Source organism: Chelmon rostratus, chromosome 10 (assembly GCF_017976325.1).
Source record: "Chelmon rostratus isolate fCheRos1 chromosome 10, fCheRos1.pri, whole genome shotgun sequence".
Taxonomy (NCBI): domain Eukaryota; kingdom Metazoa; phylum Chordata; class Actinopteri; order Chaetodontiformes; family Chaetodontidae; genus Chelmon; species Chelmon rostratus.
The window spans coordinates 10949119-10969376 of NC_055667.1; the positions used below are offsets into that span (position 1 = coordinate 10949119).

The window sequence follows — 20258 nt, forward strand, 5'->3', positions numbered from 1 at the left end:
CATTTTGTGAGCAGCAATGAAGACATTCAGGGGGTATGATGGAACTACAAGTTGGGTGGGGGGTTGGGGTAGCAATGGAGGGGCTAAAAGGAGATCATTAGCACGTATAGGATTCAGTCTCAGTGTGAATCAATTCATTCCAAATTGCCCCGGCCTGTACATTTGTGGAGAAGTGCCCCTGATATAATAATAGGCTGATAGACATGAACAAAAATTGTGTTAGGCTAGTCTCAAATTTCCCCCCCAAACACACGTTTGGAGGACCAAAAGTGAGAGAAAGTGAGAGACCGCGAAAAATGAAGCTCTATATTAATTTGGTGCTTTCATGGATGATTTGCTATCAGGGGCGGCTGTCTTAAATGACTTAACCCAATACCTTTCTGATACCAGAGCCCTGCCAGAAAGGAATGAAGTTTTAATGCAATTATTGTGTTTCCGTTAGTCGCATGACTGCTTGATGTGGCCAACAGTGCTTTTTAATCTTTTTAAAAGAGCAGCTTTAAATGCCCTTCTAATTGCGACATCTTTCCCACCTTAATGTGACCTTTAGTGGAGGAAGCAGGGTCTCATGGGAGGAGCTATAGGGAATTATTGACCCTGAGAGACATTAGGAAGTGAGGTGCAGACCCGATGAATTAGCTAACCTCCACATCCTCATTCAGACACTGCTGGAGCTTCAACGGCCCTGCTGGACCTGAACCATTCTGACAATGACTGTACAGAAAGAACTTTTTTGTGTCTTGCCTTCTTCTCTTTTGGGCACTGCTTTTCCGAGAAGCAACAAAATGAAAGAATTAAATGAACAACCACTACTGAAACTCAACTTCAGCATCAGTAAAATCTGATAAAGGAGCACTGGTGAAGCATGGGGCTATTTTCTTCTTCTCCTGACAAAACCATGAACTAGTTTAAACCATCTTTTATGTAACCATGAACTGGTTTAAGCTGTCTTTTAGTTTAAACCATCTTCATACAGGTACAGTAAGTAAAAGAGTGAATACAGTGTGTTGGTTTTCTGTCTTACACTCTCTGAATGTGGTCAATCTTTATCGAATGATCGTAACTTTTGAAATTTAAAGGTCAGAGTCAACATTTCAATAGATAAAAAAGGGTCATGGAAAACTTCATTGACATTTTCTTTGCAAAGGTTTAAAAATAACATACAGCGCTGTATCAGTGTCAGTTTTAGAGCCATGGGCAAGGCTACAATCATGACATCAAAGGCACATTATGCAATTTTTGTAAAGGGGGGTTGGTGGACGGAAATCAAGCTTTTTTTCAAGACCACTGCATGTACAGACCTAACTTTCCATTCATCAGAACTCTGTCACTGCAAAAACGGAAAAGTTGAGTAGCTTCAGTTAGAAACACTGGGGGCTAAAGTACATTTGATGTAGTGAGAACAATATGAAACTGTAAAAACTGTGCAGAGCACAGATAAATACAGATAAAGCAAGCTTGGGAGTTACACGAAGGCTATCGGGGAAAAAGAAAAGTTGCCCTGTTCTGTCTCACATTCTCTCCTGGAGAATTTTTACTATGGTGTAAAATTATATTTCAAAACTGTGGCCACATATTTTATGATTCAATATGCTGGGTATGCATTATGATGTCATGTGATTGCTTCACATCCTTTATATTGTAAATTTAAGTTATATATATATATAAGGAAATTAAAAATAGGAACAGCAAGTGCAAGTGTGTGTTTTTGCAGGTTGCAGTTTAAAAAAAAAAATTAAACACAAGATCTGGATAAACAGGATAAAAAACAGAATCCCAGAGATTTTAGTGCAGGATGAGGAAACAGCAACTCACGCTAACAGCAGTTTTATAAATAAGATAAAGCAACAACAAAGTGAAGCATTTCTTTTATTCCAGTGGCATCCAGCCAATTCAAAACTAGCTTGAAAGATACGCTAGAAAGCCAAGTCTGACATTTCTTAATGTGTAACCGTCAGTCGTGCTGCTTGGGGTTGCCCTTGCTTAACTAGCGAGACAGATGACTGTTTAGATAAGGACGTCCCCAGCGGGGCCCTGAGGGCCCTGAGAGCCCCGAGAGCCCAGATGACTAAAGAGCAGCGACTCTGTCAGTGACACCTCACTTTCACCCACTTTGGACAAAAATACTTATATAGCCCACAAATTCCTTTTAATTCAGGTAAAAGGGCCAAACCATGAGTCTGGAGCTTCTCTGAGAGATGAGGGTCATCAGAGATTAACCCATGGCACTTTAGCAGTGGGGGTGCAAGAGGGGAGTCGCAGTGGAGCACAACAAACTACTTAGCCACCACAAAACATTCCAGCCCCTTCTCAGCTGCAATCCAGTAATGGATACTTCCTCAGCTCCTCGATTGGTCAAAATGTTTTCATACAATAATTTAATTCAGAAACACATTTACAAAGCAGGAGTAATCAATTTTAATTAGTTGATTTTTTTTTCATTCGCATAAAATTTAATGTACTGCCATCGATCTCCTTTGTTCTTTAATGCAGTGCCTCTTTCCTGTAATTCGAAGCTTTTCTTTTTCTTTTTTTCCCCTTTCTTTTACAGTCAATGATGACATTCTGTGACAAGCGGCTCCATGTGCTTTTCAGTATGGGGAATGAGCGTTACTTAACACAAGAGTGCTCATGATGCAACTTCAGACCAGCGGAATATGCTAAAAAATGTGGTTTTAATTTGGTTTTGAAATGTGTTACGCATGAAAAGTTTTGTTGAAAAATATATGAATATATCTAGAAAAATATAAATGGATATAAATTTTGCTGACCTAATTTTCAGAACATATTTAGATTAATTTATTTCACAAAAATAGTTCTGTACCATTTTTTTTAAACCAAACATAAACTGTAGTGAGGTGAATGTTGATAATGGCACTTTGTTGCAAGCCACTCCACGTGCCACTTCGCACAAGCAATGACTAGCACCAAACACAGTGGGATGTAGTAAAAAGTGGTTATGAAGTGGTTTATACAGAACCATGTAAAGTTTTGTTCAAAAACATGACATAGAATTTATGAAAAACTCATCATTGGTTGCTCACTTGAATTTGCCAAAAACATAACAAATTACAAACTTGAAGTCATTTCATCTCATAAGATCATTGTAGGCAAATTTTAAAAATGAACAGCCAGGTCAATGAAATCTGCATTTAGCCACAATTAACCAATTTGCATGAATCAGTTGAATGTTCATCAGTTGAACAGAAATGACAGAAGCAACCGGCTACAGTCACATAAACAAAGCACAAAGGCTTTTCTTAAAACTGCCACTGCTCTGTGTGTGTTGTCCTTCACATCATCAAGGCCCGCAAGCCTTTCACATTCAATTAGTTGATTGAGGCAAAACGCAAGCGGCACCAGCAGCAAACAACGTGAAGCTTGTGTCCAAGCGACACACCACAGAAGTTGTGTTGTGGTGTCAGAGGAAGAGCCGCCTCCGTCACAAGCAACTTACAGTGACAAGCCTATCCCCCTCTGTTGATCCAAACTGCTCCTCTCACTGAGGCAGCACCCATCCAAAGACACACATACACACCCTGCAATACATACACAACAAAGCGACTTGAAGTGAACCACTGTGATAGGCAAATAAAGCAGGGAGCTGGGGTGAAGATGCAGCGAGTTGGCATCAGTTTCGTGTGCTGTCCTGCCAGCCTGCCAAATTGACTAATAAAACTAGAATAGAGAGGCCAGCGACAATAGAGAGAGAGGTGTCCTTTTATTGATCAAATTATTCCTTCTTGGGTACACTGTACCACCGGATGAGAATATGCTCACAAAGACAACCAGACAGATTGTGACATTCCAGTGACATTATAATCGCGCGTCAACCCTTCTCCAGTCAATAGGCTGAATGCACTAATCGTGCGTCTTGGATCAGCAATTTCATGGTCTTCAAAGGGGGCCAGGAATTGGTGGCATGACCCTCCACACGGGGTGAGACCCCTCTTTCCACAGTGAGTGCCACAGAAAGAAGGAGAGGAGAAGGATGGTGTTAAGGGAGATCCGTCAAGGCAGGAGCGGAGCCAGAGAAGATTAACATCGCCATCTACTGGTCAGGGGTGGTACGGATGGAGTCAAAGGGGGGAGGAAACGCCTGGCAGTTTACCCTTGCGGCCTGTCTTTCACTGAGACCTGTCAGAAACATTTAGACACACTTGCCAAGACAATGGGCCACACATCCACAGCGGCAGATAAGTCAGACTGAAATCACCATCAAATGAGGGCGGAAACTTAAGGCAGTAGACCTTCGTTTTGGTTTTGGTGAAAGAGAGCAGGCAGAGTCTGTTCCTGATCACACTAAGTGACAAAGAAAAATGTTGGCTAATTCTCCATTTCTGGAGGCTTCCAACTGCCAGTAAGAATTTAACCTCGAGAGCAGGATAAGCATAAAAAGAGTGTGGTGCTGACAGCATCAAAAAACAACACTCATCAGGGTCACAGAAATAGCAGTTCTCTTTCTTCTTATTTAACCCGATGCCAGAGACGATACAAACACGACAGCTCGTCAGATCGAATAATCATTTTTCATTTCAACCTTTCTGAGCCAGTGAGGCTGCACACTGGAGATTCCATTGGTTTCTAGTGTCCTATAGTGACAAAAGCAAGTATGACATTTGGTTTATACATGCCACACCTAAACATAATCCATCTCTTCTGAGAAGTTCAGGCAGAATTTTCAGGTTTTGCAACATGTTTGCCTGATGCTGGTTATAAATAACTGACGTGACAGTGATGCAAATCAGCACACTTACTCCCATACAACCCTGCCTTAAATCACACGCGATGTTTTCACACTGAAGTTAAAAAAAATCTATTTGATGTCCCTCTTATACAGTGTTTCTGAAGAGGCATATATTGTACTATATTCTTCCAAAGAAGGCCATGACCAATAATTTATCAAAAGAAACAGAGCTTCTTCTCCATTAAAATTATGTCTCCTAATATGGAAAGATTTAATCAGATCAAAACACCAGAAGAGGTTAAAAAAAAAAGAGTAATCAGAAAGGAATGTTGCACGTCACTTCTGCAAAGCACCCATACTTTTGTGACTACGTGAGAGGCAGTGGTCAAAGTTTAGGCGTCAACGCCCATCTGACCTCTACATCAACTCACGTGGTGACGGGGAAAAATACATGTTTTACCCGGCTTGTCCAAAAGAAAGAGGAGAAGCGACAACCCACAGTGAACCACTATAATGTCACACGGGTTGGCGTGTTACAGCAAAGGGGCTGAGTTGGCAAGCAGCTCAGCAGCAGACGTGCACCTGTTCTGACATTTTCTGTCGACCTTGACACAGAAAACACGTGACAATGCCACTCTCTGCATTTCAAAAGTACAGGCTGTTTGACGAAGCCCCTTCACTTCCCCTTTTCTCGTCCCCATGATACCTAAAACTACTTTCCACGCATTGCGGAGGGGGAGAAAACTATGACGGGGTTCTGTAAATGTGAGGAGGGACGGACAGGAGGAAAGGCATGTAGGGACAGTAAATAACAGGGAAAAACAGGGAGTTATAAGGGGAGACGTACAAAAGTCTACAAGAGTCATAAAGAGCGTTGACTCTTTCCACAGGGTTGCAGGCCGCCAACATCTCTCTTAAAATCCCAAATTCCACAGTAAGCACAATCTGGAAATGACAAAAAAAAGTTTTTGCTTTTGTTCAATTTATTCCATGTCTATCATTTCATTCTCACCCTTTCTTTTGAAGTTCATGACAGAGCCACAATGCATCCATCCATCTACTATTTTAATCAAAGAGAAAGCAAAGTACGGCTGCCAAGAGAGCTGCACAGGAAAACAAATGCAATCTTCCTGTTAATCACTGCATTAACAAGAAGTCGACAGTCTTGACGCACATACCAGGGAGGGGAGCCAGTCCAGGTGTTGGATAATTGTCAGTTGTGCCAGTGGCTACGGTTGCTTTTTTACTGTGCCAGCCTCTGTTTCACTGCTGGTCTACACTTGTGCCCCACCTTAATGATAGCTTTTAAAAGTCCTCTTTCTGCTGAAGACTGCATACAGACACAAAGAAGTCTTGGCATGGGTTTCTCCATGCTGACTGTAGTGGACTATGGATGAAGGCATTGACGTCCTGCTATAATCAGTGCCAAGTGAAGTGAAGCTCAATATTAAAAGAGACATGGGGAAGATCTAATTTAAATGAAATGCCAAAAACCACTTGAAAACACATACAGGCTTTGTAACCTTTCTGAAAAACAAGCCCACATATCCTCTTTCTGGCACACAACCATATATTAGAAGCACATCACAGTAGCCTGAAAAACAACTTGCCAAGACAGCAACTTGTCAGAAATGATTCAAGCGTTTGTTTCGTTCAGAAATAAAACTCCTTCTGCCGCAGGTGAGGATAACGTCATTCTGAGAAGAGCAGATGAATTGCAAGCCAGACTCAACTTTATAACATAGTGAAAACTTTACTGTTTACTGTAAATGCACCTCGGTATCACACATCTTAAATTAGGCTAATTAGAGTGCAATATTTTCACTTAAGTGCTCTATTTTTGCAGGGGTTTTAAGATAATTTATCTCAGTTTCTGTATTCTGTCATTTTCATTTTAGTCTAGAGAGTAGCCCACTATCATTTTTTCAGATTCCCCAGATAAAGCCACAATCTCAGGGCCCCACACACAGAGAAACTCTGAAATCCCATTAGCATTTTGCTTTCATTATTTTTAATCAAACCCCGAAAAGTGACACATATTAATTAATATCCATTACCAGTTTTTTGCCCCTCTCCCAGAGAAGACGTTGGGGGGGAAAAGAAGCAATTAACTTAACAAAATAATCAAAAAAATTGTTTCAGAAATCTCTGATAAATGTCATGTGAGGTCCCGTCTAAATGTAAGAAGTGTAATACATTCTTGCTGTCATATTCCATTAAACTGCTATTACAGTCTTGATAGAACTATTAGTCACTACATTATTAATAACATTAATGTATTTACATTTTTGGTGTACAAGCCTGCTTTCATGCAATAATTTATGAACCCGACTTCAGATATGTTATAACGTTCCCCATCTAGGCTCTTTTGTGCTTATTAATGATTGTGAAAACAGTCAAAATTCCAAGTTAAATCCCCCTCTGTCCTCTCAACCCACCCCCCTAATGTATTGGAGTGGGCTGTTTACATTAAAGGACTGAAATAAAGTGCATTTACATCTGAAGCATAACTTCATAATTTACATTCCAACATTTATTAGAGGTGACAAACGAGCATTTGGTCCACTCGTGCTTTTCCACAATGCAGCACTCATTCAATCCATATAAATTACAGCTGGGCTAGGGAGTGCAAGAGCAAATTATTTTATTATATTTATGCATGTATGACTCTATAGGGGGTTACTAAGACAAACAGGGAATTACTTGATTAGGCCAAGTGTGGTTAACAAAGAAAGAAATATGAGACTGAGGGTTGGGCCAATCAAATTTCAGCACAATTTAAATGTCTGGCCCTAATTCAACTATCTAAAATACACATCTTAGTGAAAAAGCTTAAGATCTACAAGATTGGTATATTTATAAAATGAGTAAACTGCAGACTCTATCTTAGATACACTTTATAGCAGACTGTGTATTTTATGCAGAACAGAGAGCTATTTTAAGTATTGCTGTTTCAATAGCTTACCCTTAGCTGGAGCTAATACCATTCAATTAAAAGAAACTTGCCTAAAAGGCAATATTATATTACATAATTAGACAGGGCAGCATTTTCAGAAGTGTAGTTACAAACGCACTGAGGGGATCCCAGCATTTGAACAAATATCTGGCGCTGTAGGGGAGCTTGCAGACAAATTAACAGCTAATAACTTACTGGGAAGCCAGATAAAAAGAGAAAAAAATGTTCCCCAAAGTGTCAATTACAAATAATTTTTCCTCTGATTTCCACACTTGTGAGAGCATGATGTGCTGAAAAGCATTTTCTGAATAGTGTGCCAAAATCACATGTTGTTCATTTCTTTCTCTTTTTTTTTTTTTTGGTACACACTGGATTCATTCAGAGAGAAATAATTCAGCATCGCCAGCAAGATTGTTTAGGATAGCTTTGAATGCGTAAGCGTATGGCTCCCTTGTGAGAGCACTTGCTGGTCAGAGAGGAGACAGACAGACAGACGGGTGCAGGGATGGGGAAATGGAGGGGGATTCAATCAAATTCATGTTCATTAAAATCAGAGGACATCACAAAAATGCGAAAGATGCTGACAAATCAAAGGGTCTCAGTACCTGAATTACCATAGTCATTTACTTATTAAAGCCAGGATGCTTCCTGTCAATCAAGAGCCATCACATTCTCCATTTGCGGCGGAAAGCCAGCGTAATTGCTTCTCATACTAATCAACACAACTTGTGTAATTATGCCTTGAAAGTGACATTGGAGGCTGAGAGCGATGTGAGCAGTCTTGACAGCAGAGACATCTCAGATTCATCGGGAGATTTCCAGCCTCGCTGCAAGGAGACAAGCCACTCTCAGACCAAGTTACTCACTCGAGCAGTTTACAACCATAAACACAAAGAAAAGATGATAAATCAAGCTGAAGTAATTACAAAGCAGAATAGAGAGTATAAAGGAAGCTCAGCTCAATAAGGCCACTTTCCCAAGTATATTGAGGCAAAAAGACTACGCTGTAATTAAACTGGTGTCGTATTTCTATCATTTCTTAAGTAAACATATTATGACAGTTCACTAAATTGTGGGAGAATAGGAAATTACAGCTCTGTTACCATGCTGTTTACATTAATATACTTGCTGAGACGAAAAACCCTACAAGTTAAGTCCTAAGCATTCATTAAAGTTTATTGAATTCGGCTTAATCACAGACTTTACATGTGTCTCCAAAATGAACTTTGCGTAAAACTAGCTTTAACATTCCTCTGAATGTTGGAAAACTATCCAAACCATATTCCCAGGCTGCATCTGTCACTAGTCACACTGCGGCCCAGCCAGGAAGGTCAGAGCGAGGTCAACTTACTGCAACAAATCAAGAGCCATGGGTCACGACGTGAAACTCTAGCTACATAAAATATGTGTATTATTGACATACAGTGACAGCAGCTACTTCTTCATTTACTATGAACTTTTCAGAGAATTAAAGGATTTTCAACGCTCTCATCAGAATCCAAGATAAAAGCACTATTGTCGGAGTTGGCAATGCAGATCTGGTCCGGCTCAGCACATGAGGCAGAAACCACAAAATAAATAAAATTTATAAAATGGTTTCGACTCATCTGTGCTCATCGTTTTCAAAGGGGTGGGAGGAACCATCAGAAAAAAAGTCTGCAACATCAAATAGCAGTCAACTGATAATTCTGGCATACTATGAGGGGAATAAGCGTAATGATTTCATCTGAGAACAGAAACGAAGATGAGAGATTTATGGCTCGTAAAAAGTTCAAACGACAGAAAAACCAAAAATCCTTGTCTGTGTCATTCCTCACTCATGACCTCCAAACTTAAGCACATGTTGAAGACAAAGTAAAGAAATGCTCCTTTGTGGCCAAATATGAGAAAAACAAGTACAGTTACTGACGTAGAAAAGAGAGGCTTTTACAGGAAAAGCCTGTGTGATTCACCCCCCGCGTTCAACTCTAATGAGTCAAAAAGTGTGACCTGCACTTAAACAAGAAGTCACAGCCAGAAGCTGTAAACTCATTTTCCCCATCTGAGCCAGCAACGTCGGCAGGACCTGGAAGATGTGCTCCGAGCATGCACGATAAATCTGACGTGAAATCATAATCATAAAAGCAATTAGCTGACCCTGCGCCACTCGTCCTTGGACATGACAGTGAGAATTCATACAGAGTCCTCTAAGGAGGATCGCTGCCGGGTTGGGCGAGGAGGGGAAAAAGTGCAACACAGCAACAATAAAATGGAGGGCCCTTCCTGTATCATTAACCACCGAAACAAACAGCGCATGATGCACAATGAGTGTTGTGCTGAGAAACAGAGAATTGAGCTTTTATGCTTTTCAAAGAGAAATCTTTCCCACCACCACTGAAACAAACTGCAGTGTGCAGATGTTTCACGTGTAAACCTATGGGAAACTAAATACAACTGATGTCATGTCGTCATCATGTCCTACGCAAGTCTGCAATAGCTCACAAGGTGGAATACAGTTTTCAGATAACATTAAACGTCAGTTCACTTATTTGAAATTAAGCATGAAAGCATAAAGACAGACGCTTCCCACACATGCTTCGTTCTGTGCTTCTGCATGTTTACGGCCAAGGTGACAGGATGCTGAATCTATTGACTCTGAAATGGCAGGTGATCAGATTTATTCGACTTTTCTCTTTCAAGGAGCGTGTTAGAAACTGAGAAACCTCTCTTCACACACCCTTGTATGTATGCGCACACACACAGTTTCTCCCCATCACTTCCCACCCAGTAATTACAGCGAGGCCGAACTAGTGGCTGCCACCTAGTGACCGTCTTCTCCAATAATCATGAAATATCTCTATGGCTCGCGCCCCCACTCGGACCATAACTCTCCTTTACTGCAGACAGCTCCAATAAAGGATTACAATTACAATTAAAGTAATGAGCAAAGAGGAAAAAAGGAAAATCTCAGAGAAGGTTCCCTCGACTAACTAAATGGTAGCCTAGTTTCTTGACAGAATGGAGTTACCATACCAGACTCATTACTTGCTCCCATTTCTTATTCTGCCCCAATAATTAATTTGGAGCATGTTGAAACCTGGAGTCCTCAAAAATTAAAATAATGGTTTTAAAAGTGATGAATGTGAAATGAATTGAAATATGAATTACCAAATAAGAGATTAACTTCTTGTTATTTTTGCTTTATGGTGGTGGAAATGTAAAAGGCTTCAAGTCAATTAAAATGTATTGTAGTCTCTGATTTTTTTTTTTTTTTTTGGAAAATTGTGCACGTCTTATAATCCAGTGAAGATAAAAAAAATACCACATGCATGCATGCATGCACGCACAAACACACACACACACACAAAGGACATATCTGCTAAAAGGACGTATCATTCCACTAACACATGTCCCATGCATTAAGTCATTAAGGACAAAAAATAATGAAGTCAAGACATGAGAGTAACCTCTGACTTCCTGGTATCACCACTGTGTTACATTTGCGTTACACCCACGCATAAGTGAAGGAAAAAAAAATCTCTTTTTAGAGTGAACATATGAGGAACATCTGTCTGCCGGAGACGTGCGGGGCTCAGCAGAAGATCCGTCAGGGAGGGAGAGGTGAAACGAGGAGGAAAAGAGCCAGAGAAAGACAAAAGGGGACAGTAGCAGCGGTAGTGCCTTCATGTTGCTGGCTGGACCGATTACTGTTGGCACATCCTCTGCCAACCTGCCAGGTCCCCCACAACTCCTGCACTTAACACACTGTTCCTTTTACCCCCTCTATAGTATGATGGCTATTGCAGAGGGGCTACGGAAATTTGGAGACTGCTGAGCCAAAACAGATCACTTCAAAGCGGCTTATTTAACGCTTGCTAAATTTTTCATCACAGTCGCTTAATATCCTGGGGAAGGGGAGCTTTTGAAGTTGCTGTGAGACCGGGGATGTTCTTCTTACAATTCTTTTTCCCCTCCCATTACCACCCTCCCTCTGCTGTACTAAAACCCCCAAACCTAAACACGTACACACACTCAGTTAACGCTATGTATGATGCACCCCATATACAAACACTTTCAACATCTTTTTTTTTTTTTTTTTTTTTTTGACACTTCAGTGTGGGGAAAGTGAAGGACAGGCCTAATTCTACCAGGGACACCCAAAAGAATTAGAATCCTGTTTGGTGAGGGGTCAACTCTCCTGTAGATCAGCTGCACACCCACATATCCTTTATATACACACACACCACAACTAAAGTAGAGTAGCAGCGCATTGTGTTCACGAACACAATGAAGGACTGACTGACTCTGGACACTCGATAAGTTAAGATATTAGTTATCGCATATTTTGTTTTCACTGACTGTGAAACAGCGAATGGCAGAAAGTTAATCTTCAAAAATATTGATTAGTCATTTCAGTCACTTTTCAAGCAAAAAAGTTTCTCAAAAAGTGACCATTTGCTGCTTTTCTTTTCACGTATGATTAGGCCTGCAACTAACAATTATTTTCAGTTATTTTCTTGATTAGTCAATTAGTGGTTTGGCCTACGAAACATCAGAAAATGGTGAAAATGTCCATCAGTCTTGCCAAAAGCCCACAACCCAAAGAAACTAGAAAATCTAAACATTTAAGAAACTTGAATCAAGAGAATTTTCACTTTTTTTTAATTACTCAAACCAATTAACAAAATAGTTGGTGATTAATTTAATGGTTGATAACTACTCATTGTTGTTCATTGTTGCAGCTCTATATATTAAAGCAATATGAATATCTCTGGACTGATTGTCGGATAAAACAAGGAATGTGAAGACTTGAACTGTTAAATTATGAAAGGCATTTATCAATCTGGATTGATATTTTATGGAGGAAACAATTAATCGATTGCTCAAGAATACAGAATTGCTCTACAGAATATTCAATGATCAATGAATGATGATTTCTATATCAACAATGACATGGTGCTTTCTGCCTGTTTCTGAGAAAACAATTCAGTAATATATTTTTTATATTCTAATTATATATATATATATATATATATATATATATATAGTAATAGTGAAATGTGTATGATGTATATTTACTTTCATTTCACAAAGAAATTTAACAATTTTAATTACTTTCTTGAAAATGCCGCCTTTAGGATGAGGAAAATTGATTTCAATACATGTTCAATGTCACTTTGTTGCTCACATATATGTGAACAACAAAGCAACATCCCATACAGTATCTAGTCTCATGTCATGACATACTCCTACACTATTAGGTCGATGTATTTTCTGGTTTCAGATCTGACCCTGTTCTCTTATCATGTGATCAAAAGGGTTTATACACATATAATTATTCTTGTGATGTGTTTGGGTGGATTTGAAGGCAATGAGAACAGAGTGATTGGAAGAGACGGCGGGTGAGCACAGAGTGTCACTGCAGGGAGAAAGCACAAAGACTAGGGAGACACCGGCAAGAGACTGGCAGGGGTAATGGCCATGGCAGCGATGAGTGGAAGGTGGGAGGGGGTTGGGGGCTTATAGACGGAGACGAAGAGAGCCCGGGTGAGAGTGAGCAAAGAGCAGCGCCAGAGGCAACAGCAGCGGCTGGCAGTGACTGGTATACCAGTCAACTATGGAACACACTCACACAGTCTCTCTTTTTTCTCTCTCTCTAACTGCAGGTCCAGACCTGCCCCTCTGGCCTGGATGGTGGCAGAGGCTGTGGCACTGGCCCCTGAGCTGGGCCCTCTTGCCACAGAGGAGAGCCCGCGCCTTGCTGTGTGCCAGGGCCTGCTGATCTTGGCGAGGTGAGTCAGAACCTGTTAACATGACTGGTGTCCCCAGCCTGACACACTGGCTTGTCTGACATGCACATGTGCACATAAATGTTATACAAACGTGTGTGCTCGCTCTCTCTCTCCCCTCCCAACCCTGCCAGCACTCCCTTTCCTCTCATCCAGATAAAATCCTTTCAGACACAAATTTCAATTATTCACCTCATCCAAATAATGCCATGTGACAAGAATTATCCCTACTGTAATAATCCACTTAACTGGGAAAGAGCAGCTCATCAAAAAGAGAAAGGAGAAAAGGGGTTGGAAGTGAGGGTGGTGGCGGTGGGGGAGACTTGTCAACCAGTCTCGAATCAGGACCCTCATAACAAGAATTTCTTCCCTTTTTGAGGAGGCAGTCTTGAAGCGCACTGGGATGATGAAATTGAAGTAAATTGAAAGAAAGCCTGGGAGAATGCTCCCACAATCAATAACCCCAGGATTAAATTAGCCTTGGCATGAAGGGATGATGGGGGGAGGATGAAGAGTGAATGGCGGTGAATGACATTGAGACATGTAGGCTGAACAATACAGCACTCCTCTAACCTGGATGCTGTGTCCATACAAGGACAGCGAGTGTACCTGTGATGTATTCCATACCACTTAGCAATAAGACAGTCCCGGCTGTCGTTGTCATCACTTGTGCCGAGTATGCCTTATGAACACTTCCCTTCGCACGCCATTGAAAAACAGCAGATATTTAAATGTTGCTTGCTTTGCATGTTATCACATGTTTTAGTGGACAACTTACGAGGATTGGCTTGCATGGCAGGCTACCTGAAACCACAGTTTTTCAACTTTTTTCTGAGCCATGTCTCCTGACTACTTTCACGTATAAATGAATATTTCGAACTATACAACTGTAATGTAGCAGTGAAGCAATATTTATAGACGCTGTGACATTTAATTATATTTTTGCTACATCTTCAAGAATGAATAAGGAACTATGCTTTTGTTTTTCATGGGAGCAGGCATGTCGTGTGACTAAGAAATAGTCCATAGCTGACAAAAGTTTGTTTATACAGTATATTCTTTTCTGACTATTGGCAAACCAATTCAAAATCATCCTGGACCAAACTGTGGGTCGTAACCCGGAGTGAAAAACAATGGGCTAAACTAAGGGCCATAAAGCTATGTGGTGAACGTTTTATCCTAAACATGATTAAAGCAACCATGAAACCATTGTCACTGCTAAAATAGACCTTTCTGCATGCTTTTTACTCTCCAAAGAAAAGGAACACAAAGTACACTCTCATTATGGGCTTGGGGACATCAGTGTGGTGCGAAAGTGACTGGCTGCTAATTGGAAGCCTTTAACACTTGATCTCACTTGGAATAATATCATCTGATTAGGCACAGAAAAGGAGTTTGTTGATTAAAAGATGAAAACAAACTTCTTTAAGTCACCAGATCATAAAAAAAAAACAAGCTCAATGTTCCTGAACCATGCAGCTGATTTCACTGGTTAGCACACAATCAGAGCAAAGGGACTGACCAGTGAAATCAGCTGAAAGTGTTTAAAAATGTACATACTCTGATAGCACATGGTTGAGAATCATGGCATGTGGCATTTATCAATATTTGAAAACGTTCATGTAATAAAGACCAAATTAAAACTGACTATCATTTGATCTAACCAACTATATGTATCTAATATGCATTTACATCAAACAGGCCTACATAAATTCCTGTTATTCTAGTGCATATTACCTTATCAGTCAAGTAATTTGGATTAAATACAGAATCCTTACCAGTGCTTCTCTGGGGGGAACTGCCGCAGCATCTCCAAGCGGAAGGCCAGGCTGAGAAGATAAATGAACACTTGTGTTAGAGTGCCATCTTGTGGATGACAGAGACTATGTGGGTTTTCTACTGGGTTTAATCCAATACTTGGACAGGATTCACAGTGAGCAAATCAGTAGATCTATCTATCTAAATATCTTTCTATCAATCTGACAGATTAATGCTACTGAAATTATGTAAAGACTGACTAATAAGTTTAAAACATAAACATCTGTGTCATATTTACACATTTTTATCTGCATGTTAGTGTAGTTTATTCTAGTATCTCTTATCTCTTTCTTATATTTCTTATTGTTTCTAACACAGGGGTTGCAATACAAATTTCATTGACATGCTATGCTCAGTGATAATAAAGATGATCTTGAATCTTGAATATATCTGAAAGCCTCAAACGGCTACCAACTTCTCAGTCAGGGAGTAACATCTCTGTCATGTGAATGCTATTAACAATGAACTCATAATTTGCTGAATGCACCTAAATATCTAGTTATGTAAGTGGGAGAATACATTTGCACTGAATGGGTCTAGCCTTCTATAGCCCAACTTAATGCTGAGTAGTAAAGGAGATAACAAAGCATAACCTGGACACATTCATTACAGGGTCTAGATATTTTTGGATAGATATCTGTTGCTCATGCACTAGTTCATTAATTATTAAGGAAGTAGTACTAGTTAGGGCTGCAACTACCGATTATTTTCTTGATTAATCGTTGATCCATTTGGTCTATAAAACACTGGAAAACTGTGAAAAATGTCGATCAGTGTTTCCCAAAGCTCAAGATGATGTCCTCAAATGTCTTGTTTTATCCACAACCCAAAGATGTTTAGTTTACCGTCATAGAGAAGTAAATAACCTGAAAATATTCACAGTTGGCAATTAATAGTTAACAACTACTCGATTAATCAGATCATCGTTGCAGCTCTAGTGTTAGTAGTAGATACTATATGTAAATTGTTTAGCAATTGTTGGCAGGTGTGACAAGCATGAATTGAGTTTTTTACTTATTTCGTGCTTCATCTGTCTCTGGGTTTAGTCAACATAAAGTCCACCTTTGACTGATTCAGTTTTGAACTGTGCATATTTCATTTTGGATAGCATTATGGTATGTGTGTTTGCTGAAAAGCATTATATGTAACTGTAGCAGCAAAGTGTAAATATGTCACTGGCGAGGTGTATGAGGCACAACTTTCTTGAACATTTGCTTTGTCGCAATGACCAATGCTTGTCCGCAGTTTAAACCGACACCGTGTGAGCAAAGAGTCGAGTACAAACCACCAGGCTTGTCTGGCAAACATTGGCCTTTCTACATCTTATTATTAATTGCAATTGGCAGCACACACTGCTAGGACAGATGGAAGGACGTACAGCTGGTCTTGCTAAAAAGCTAGCCGACTCAGTGAGCGAGCCACATAAGCTTTGGCAACGTGTGGTAAAGCCCAAGAACGTCAGCGTGGCCCTTCGCGTCCACTTATCAACGCGAGCGTGTCACTGAGGCAACTTTTGAAACGTTGCAGGAGATAACAGTTAGCTAGCACGCTAATTAGCAAGCATGCTAACATTCGCTAGCTGTGCAGTTATAAAAGTAATGAGCTAAAATGGTGACATTCAAGGGTCACCAAATCTAAACGCATTATAAGAGTTCACTGTCGTGTGCGGACATCAACAGGTAAATGTTTTAGTTGCAAAAATGTAGACCTGTGTTGGTAGATCAGGTTGGTCGGTGGATGCCATCTTCCTACCCCTTGTTTGCTCAGAGGCTCGACTGAACCACGCTCGATTACTTTTCCTGACGGACATCAACGGTCCCGATTCGTCACAGAAAGTGTCAAATACAGTGAGCACAGCGGAGGACACAAGATAGCTTAATTTGATTTTGCCTGGAGTCCTTTGTGTTTACAGGCAACATAAGCCCATTACAGACTGAATTCATATAATAGATAATAGAGTAATAAAGAAACTTAATATAAATAATAATACAAAAATTAAAACTATTTTTATTTTATTTTATTTTGTCAGAGGCCTGTAAAAGACGGTCCCAAGAAATTCGTGGTACATTTTCCCACACAGATTGTGATTAACTGACTTGTCCCCCTTTGTCCGTCTGGTATTCCAGCCTCGCCTCGAAGTCTGACTGCTCCAAAACAAACCTGTCAATCAACGCTAATATGACTGCTATATTCTCATGTAAGATGCAATTTATTAATGGGGCATTAACTTTCATAATCGCCACTAAGTGACATGTTAAAAGAAGCAGAATTAGCTACTGAGACCATTATATCTGGTAGAAAGAAGATGCTGTCTTTATATTTCCCGAGTTGACAGACACGTTTTAAGAAGCTTTAGAATCAGCATTGCCATTAGCAGCTATTAGTGGTATCCTCAAGTACGAAGCGCTCTTCGCATGTAGAAAACTTCATATCCCAGAGTTCGTAGCGCCACCGTAGTGGGTCTTGGCGAGTGAGAAGCGGAAGTCGGCATCAATGTGGGATGACAGATGACATGCATTCAAAACCTTAGTTTCTTATCAGCAAAACTTTATCAAAAGTAAAAAAATAAATAAATAAATAACTTATACAATAAAATGGTCCTTGTCAGTATTTTACTGTTATGATGTGACTGGATTAATATTCTGCTGCATTAATGAGTATGTTACAATTTACTGCTGTAGCTAGATGTTGAGAGGTTGAGCTCAATTTAACTATATACTGTTGGTTATCTTAATCTACAGCAATGCATCATATTGTATAAGATCATCATATTCATCATGTTTGTTGCTGTCCTGTGAGAACGACATGTTTCTAAACTGTCAAATTTTCAAAGCCTCAGAAAAACAGCCTGTTTTCAGCTTTGTCCAAGAGTGCTTTTAAGAATTTGATTTATCCTAAGAATTTCCACAGCCCCATAAGGACCACTTAATCCCATTACTATGAGTGTTAAAAATGAGTGTTTGCTCTAGATGTGCCAGGAACGTATGAAATACACAATATATAGCTTTTCTCCATTTAAGTGCAGAAGGATTGAATTCATTATAAGAACTTTACAATTAAGTGTGAGAGGAAGGTAGAATACCTGCAAGTTAGAAGAAGGCTGTAACTGTTCCCATTGGGAAGCCGGGGGGAGATGCAAGTAAACCATCAAATTATGCACCAACAGCCATTAACATTAACGTAAACACATTGCAAGCTTGTAAATGTGGAATGAATGGTCTGTGATAGATTTATGCATGAACTCCATTATAAAATCAATAGAAATGGTCTTCACATGAATGAAGAATAGAGGAAATACTGAATCTGAAACTGTATGGACATAATTTAGTGACATTTGAGACATTTCGGCTTCCAGGAGTATATTTTGTCTCCAGATAATCATGGAGAGAACACATTTAAGATATTGTGGATGAAAGTAAAAAAAGTTTTAAATGTGATGACATGTCTTGTAGGGTGGACTTGGGAGCTGATATTGCATCCATAAAATATATACAGCTCTACCAAGGTTAGATGATGGGATCTAGTCCGGGGTGTATATTATGTATAGGAACAGTAAGAACTTCAGCTGTGTGCACCCTACAAGTTGAGACAGGAGACATGCCATTGTGTTTATGCAGAAAACAGCTCCTAGTAAACTGTTGCATGAATGCGAGAGGTCATGGACATGGGCACCCAACTACAGAAGTGGTCCAGACCTGCTGGGAAAAATCAAGGCTTGGCTGGACAGGAGATGCAGCAGCAAGACACTTGAAAGTACACGAAAATATGTTTAGTCTGACTGTGACTACCGGAAACAATGTTGGTAGTTTTGGAACTTCTTCAAATTAAGGTGAAAAAAAGAAGTACAGATTTAGTGAGTGAGCATTACAATGATAGGGAAATTAAATTTACAGACTATTCAGGCTTTTACACATTGAAAAATCCTGTAACAGATAATACAGGTCCTGCAGTTGCAGTTCTTAGCCACAGGTGATAATGATTAATGATTAATTACAGGACACAGTAAACTGAAATGCATAGTTCATAAATTATAGGGAATCAAGATAAGATAAGATAAGATAGACTTTAATAATCCCCAGCCAGGGAAATTTGCGTTTTACAGCAGCATGTAATAGCAGTTGGAAAAGAAAATAGCCACAGAAACAGAGAAATTCAAAATACAAAATACAAAATAAAAGCTGACTTTATGTATGTGCATATTATACAAGCGACTATAAAAGAAAAATATGTTGAAAAAATATATAATATGTATATATATTGCTGTAGCGCTCCTTCTTGCAGGGTGGATGCAGCAGTCTGATACTGTAGGAGCTGCTGAGGGCCCCCACTGTGTCATGCAGAGGGTGGGAGGGGTTGTCAATGATGGATGTCAGCTTTGCACATATCCTCTCCTCACCTACAACCTCAGGGGGGTCCAGAGGGCAGTCCAGGACAGAACCAGCCCTCCTGACCAGTTTGTTGAATCTCTTCCTGTCCCTCTCAGAGCTTCCGCAGCCCCAGCAGACCACTGCGTAAAAGACTGCAGATGCAACCACAGAGTCAAAAAAAGCTTTTAGTAATGCCCTACATACTCCAAAGGACCTCAGTCTTCTCAGCAGATGGAGACGGCTTTGACCCTTCCTGTACGGGGCATCAGTGTTAGTGGACCAGTCCAGTTTAAAGTTGAGGTGGACACCCAGGTATTTGTACTCCTCCACTATCTCAATGTCCAAAACCTGGATGCACACCGGTGTAGTCTGTGGTGCTTTTACCGCAGAATCAACTGGTCTTTGTGAACACTTGAACACAGAACATAGAAGAAGTGTTTGTTAGTTGCAGGAAATATATTTTATACGCGGTGGAATAAATAGGAGCAGGATTAAAGAGCACACTAGCAGAAGGTGCTTGGTCAGCTCCCTGAAAAGGAGACTGAATGGAGAAACCGAAAACTGCAGGAGCTCACTAGCTCCGGAAGATGGCAGTGTTGCAACGCGACGGGTGCCAGCTGCCGTGGAACCTCACAGGAGAGGAAGAAGGAAGTCTCCAGCGC

General features: G+C 40.2%; 1 protein-coding gene across 1 annotated transcript in view; it reads right to left on the reverse strand.

Moving 5' to 3' along the window:
- Nucleotides 1–16997, reverse strand: part of pex14 (peroxisomal biogenesis factor 14) — a 47397-nt gene extending 30400 nt beyond the window's left edge. Inside the window, exons 1-2 of the mRNA XM_041946060.1 lie at nucleotides 16938–16997; nucleotides 15190–15240 (exon numbers count right to left, since the gene is read on the reverse strand). Coding sequence (XP_041801994.1) covers nucleotides 15190–15240; nucleotides 16938–16973 — 87 coding nt within the window. The 5' untranslated portion in view covers nucleotides 16974–16997. The remainder of the gene's footprint in view (nucleotides 1–15189; nucleotides 15241–16937) is intronic.
- Between the last annotated feature and the right edge of the window lie 3261 nt (nucleotides 16998–20258).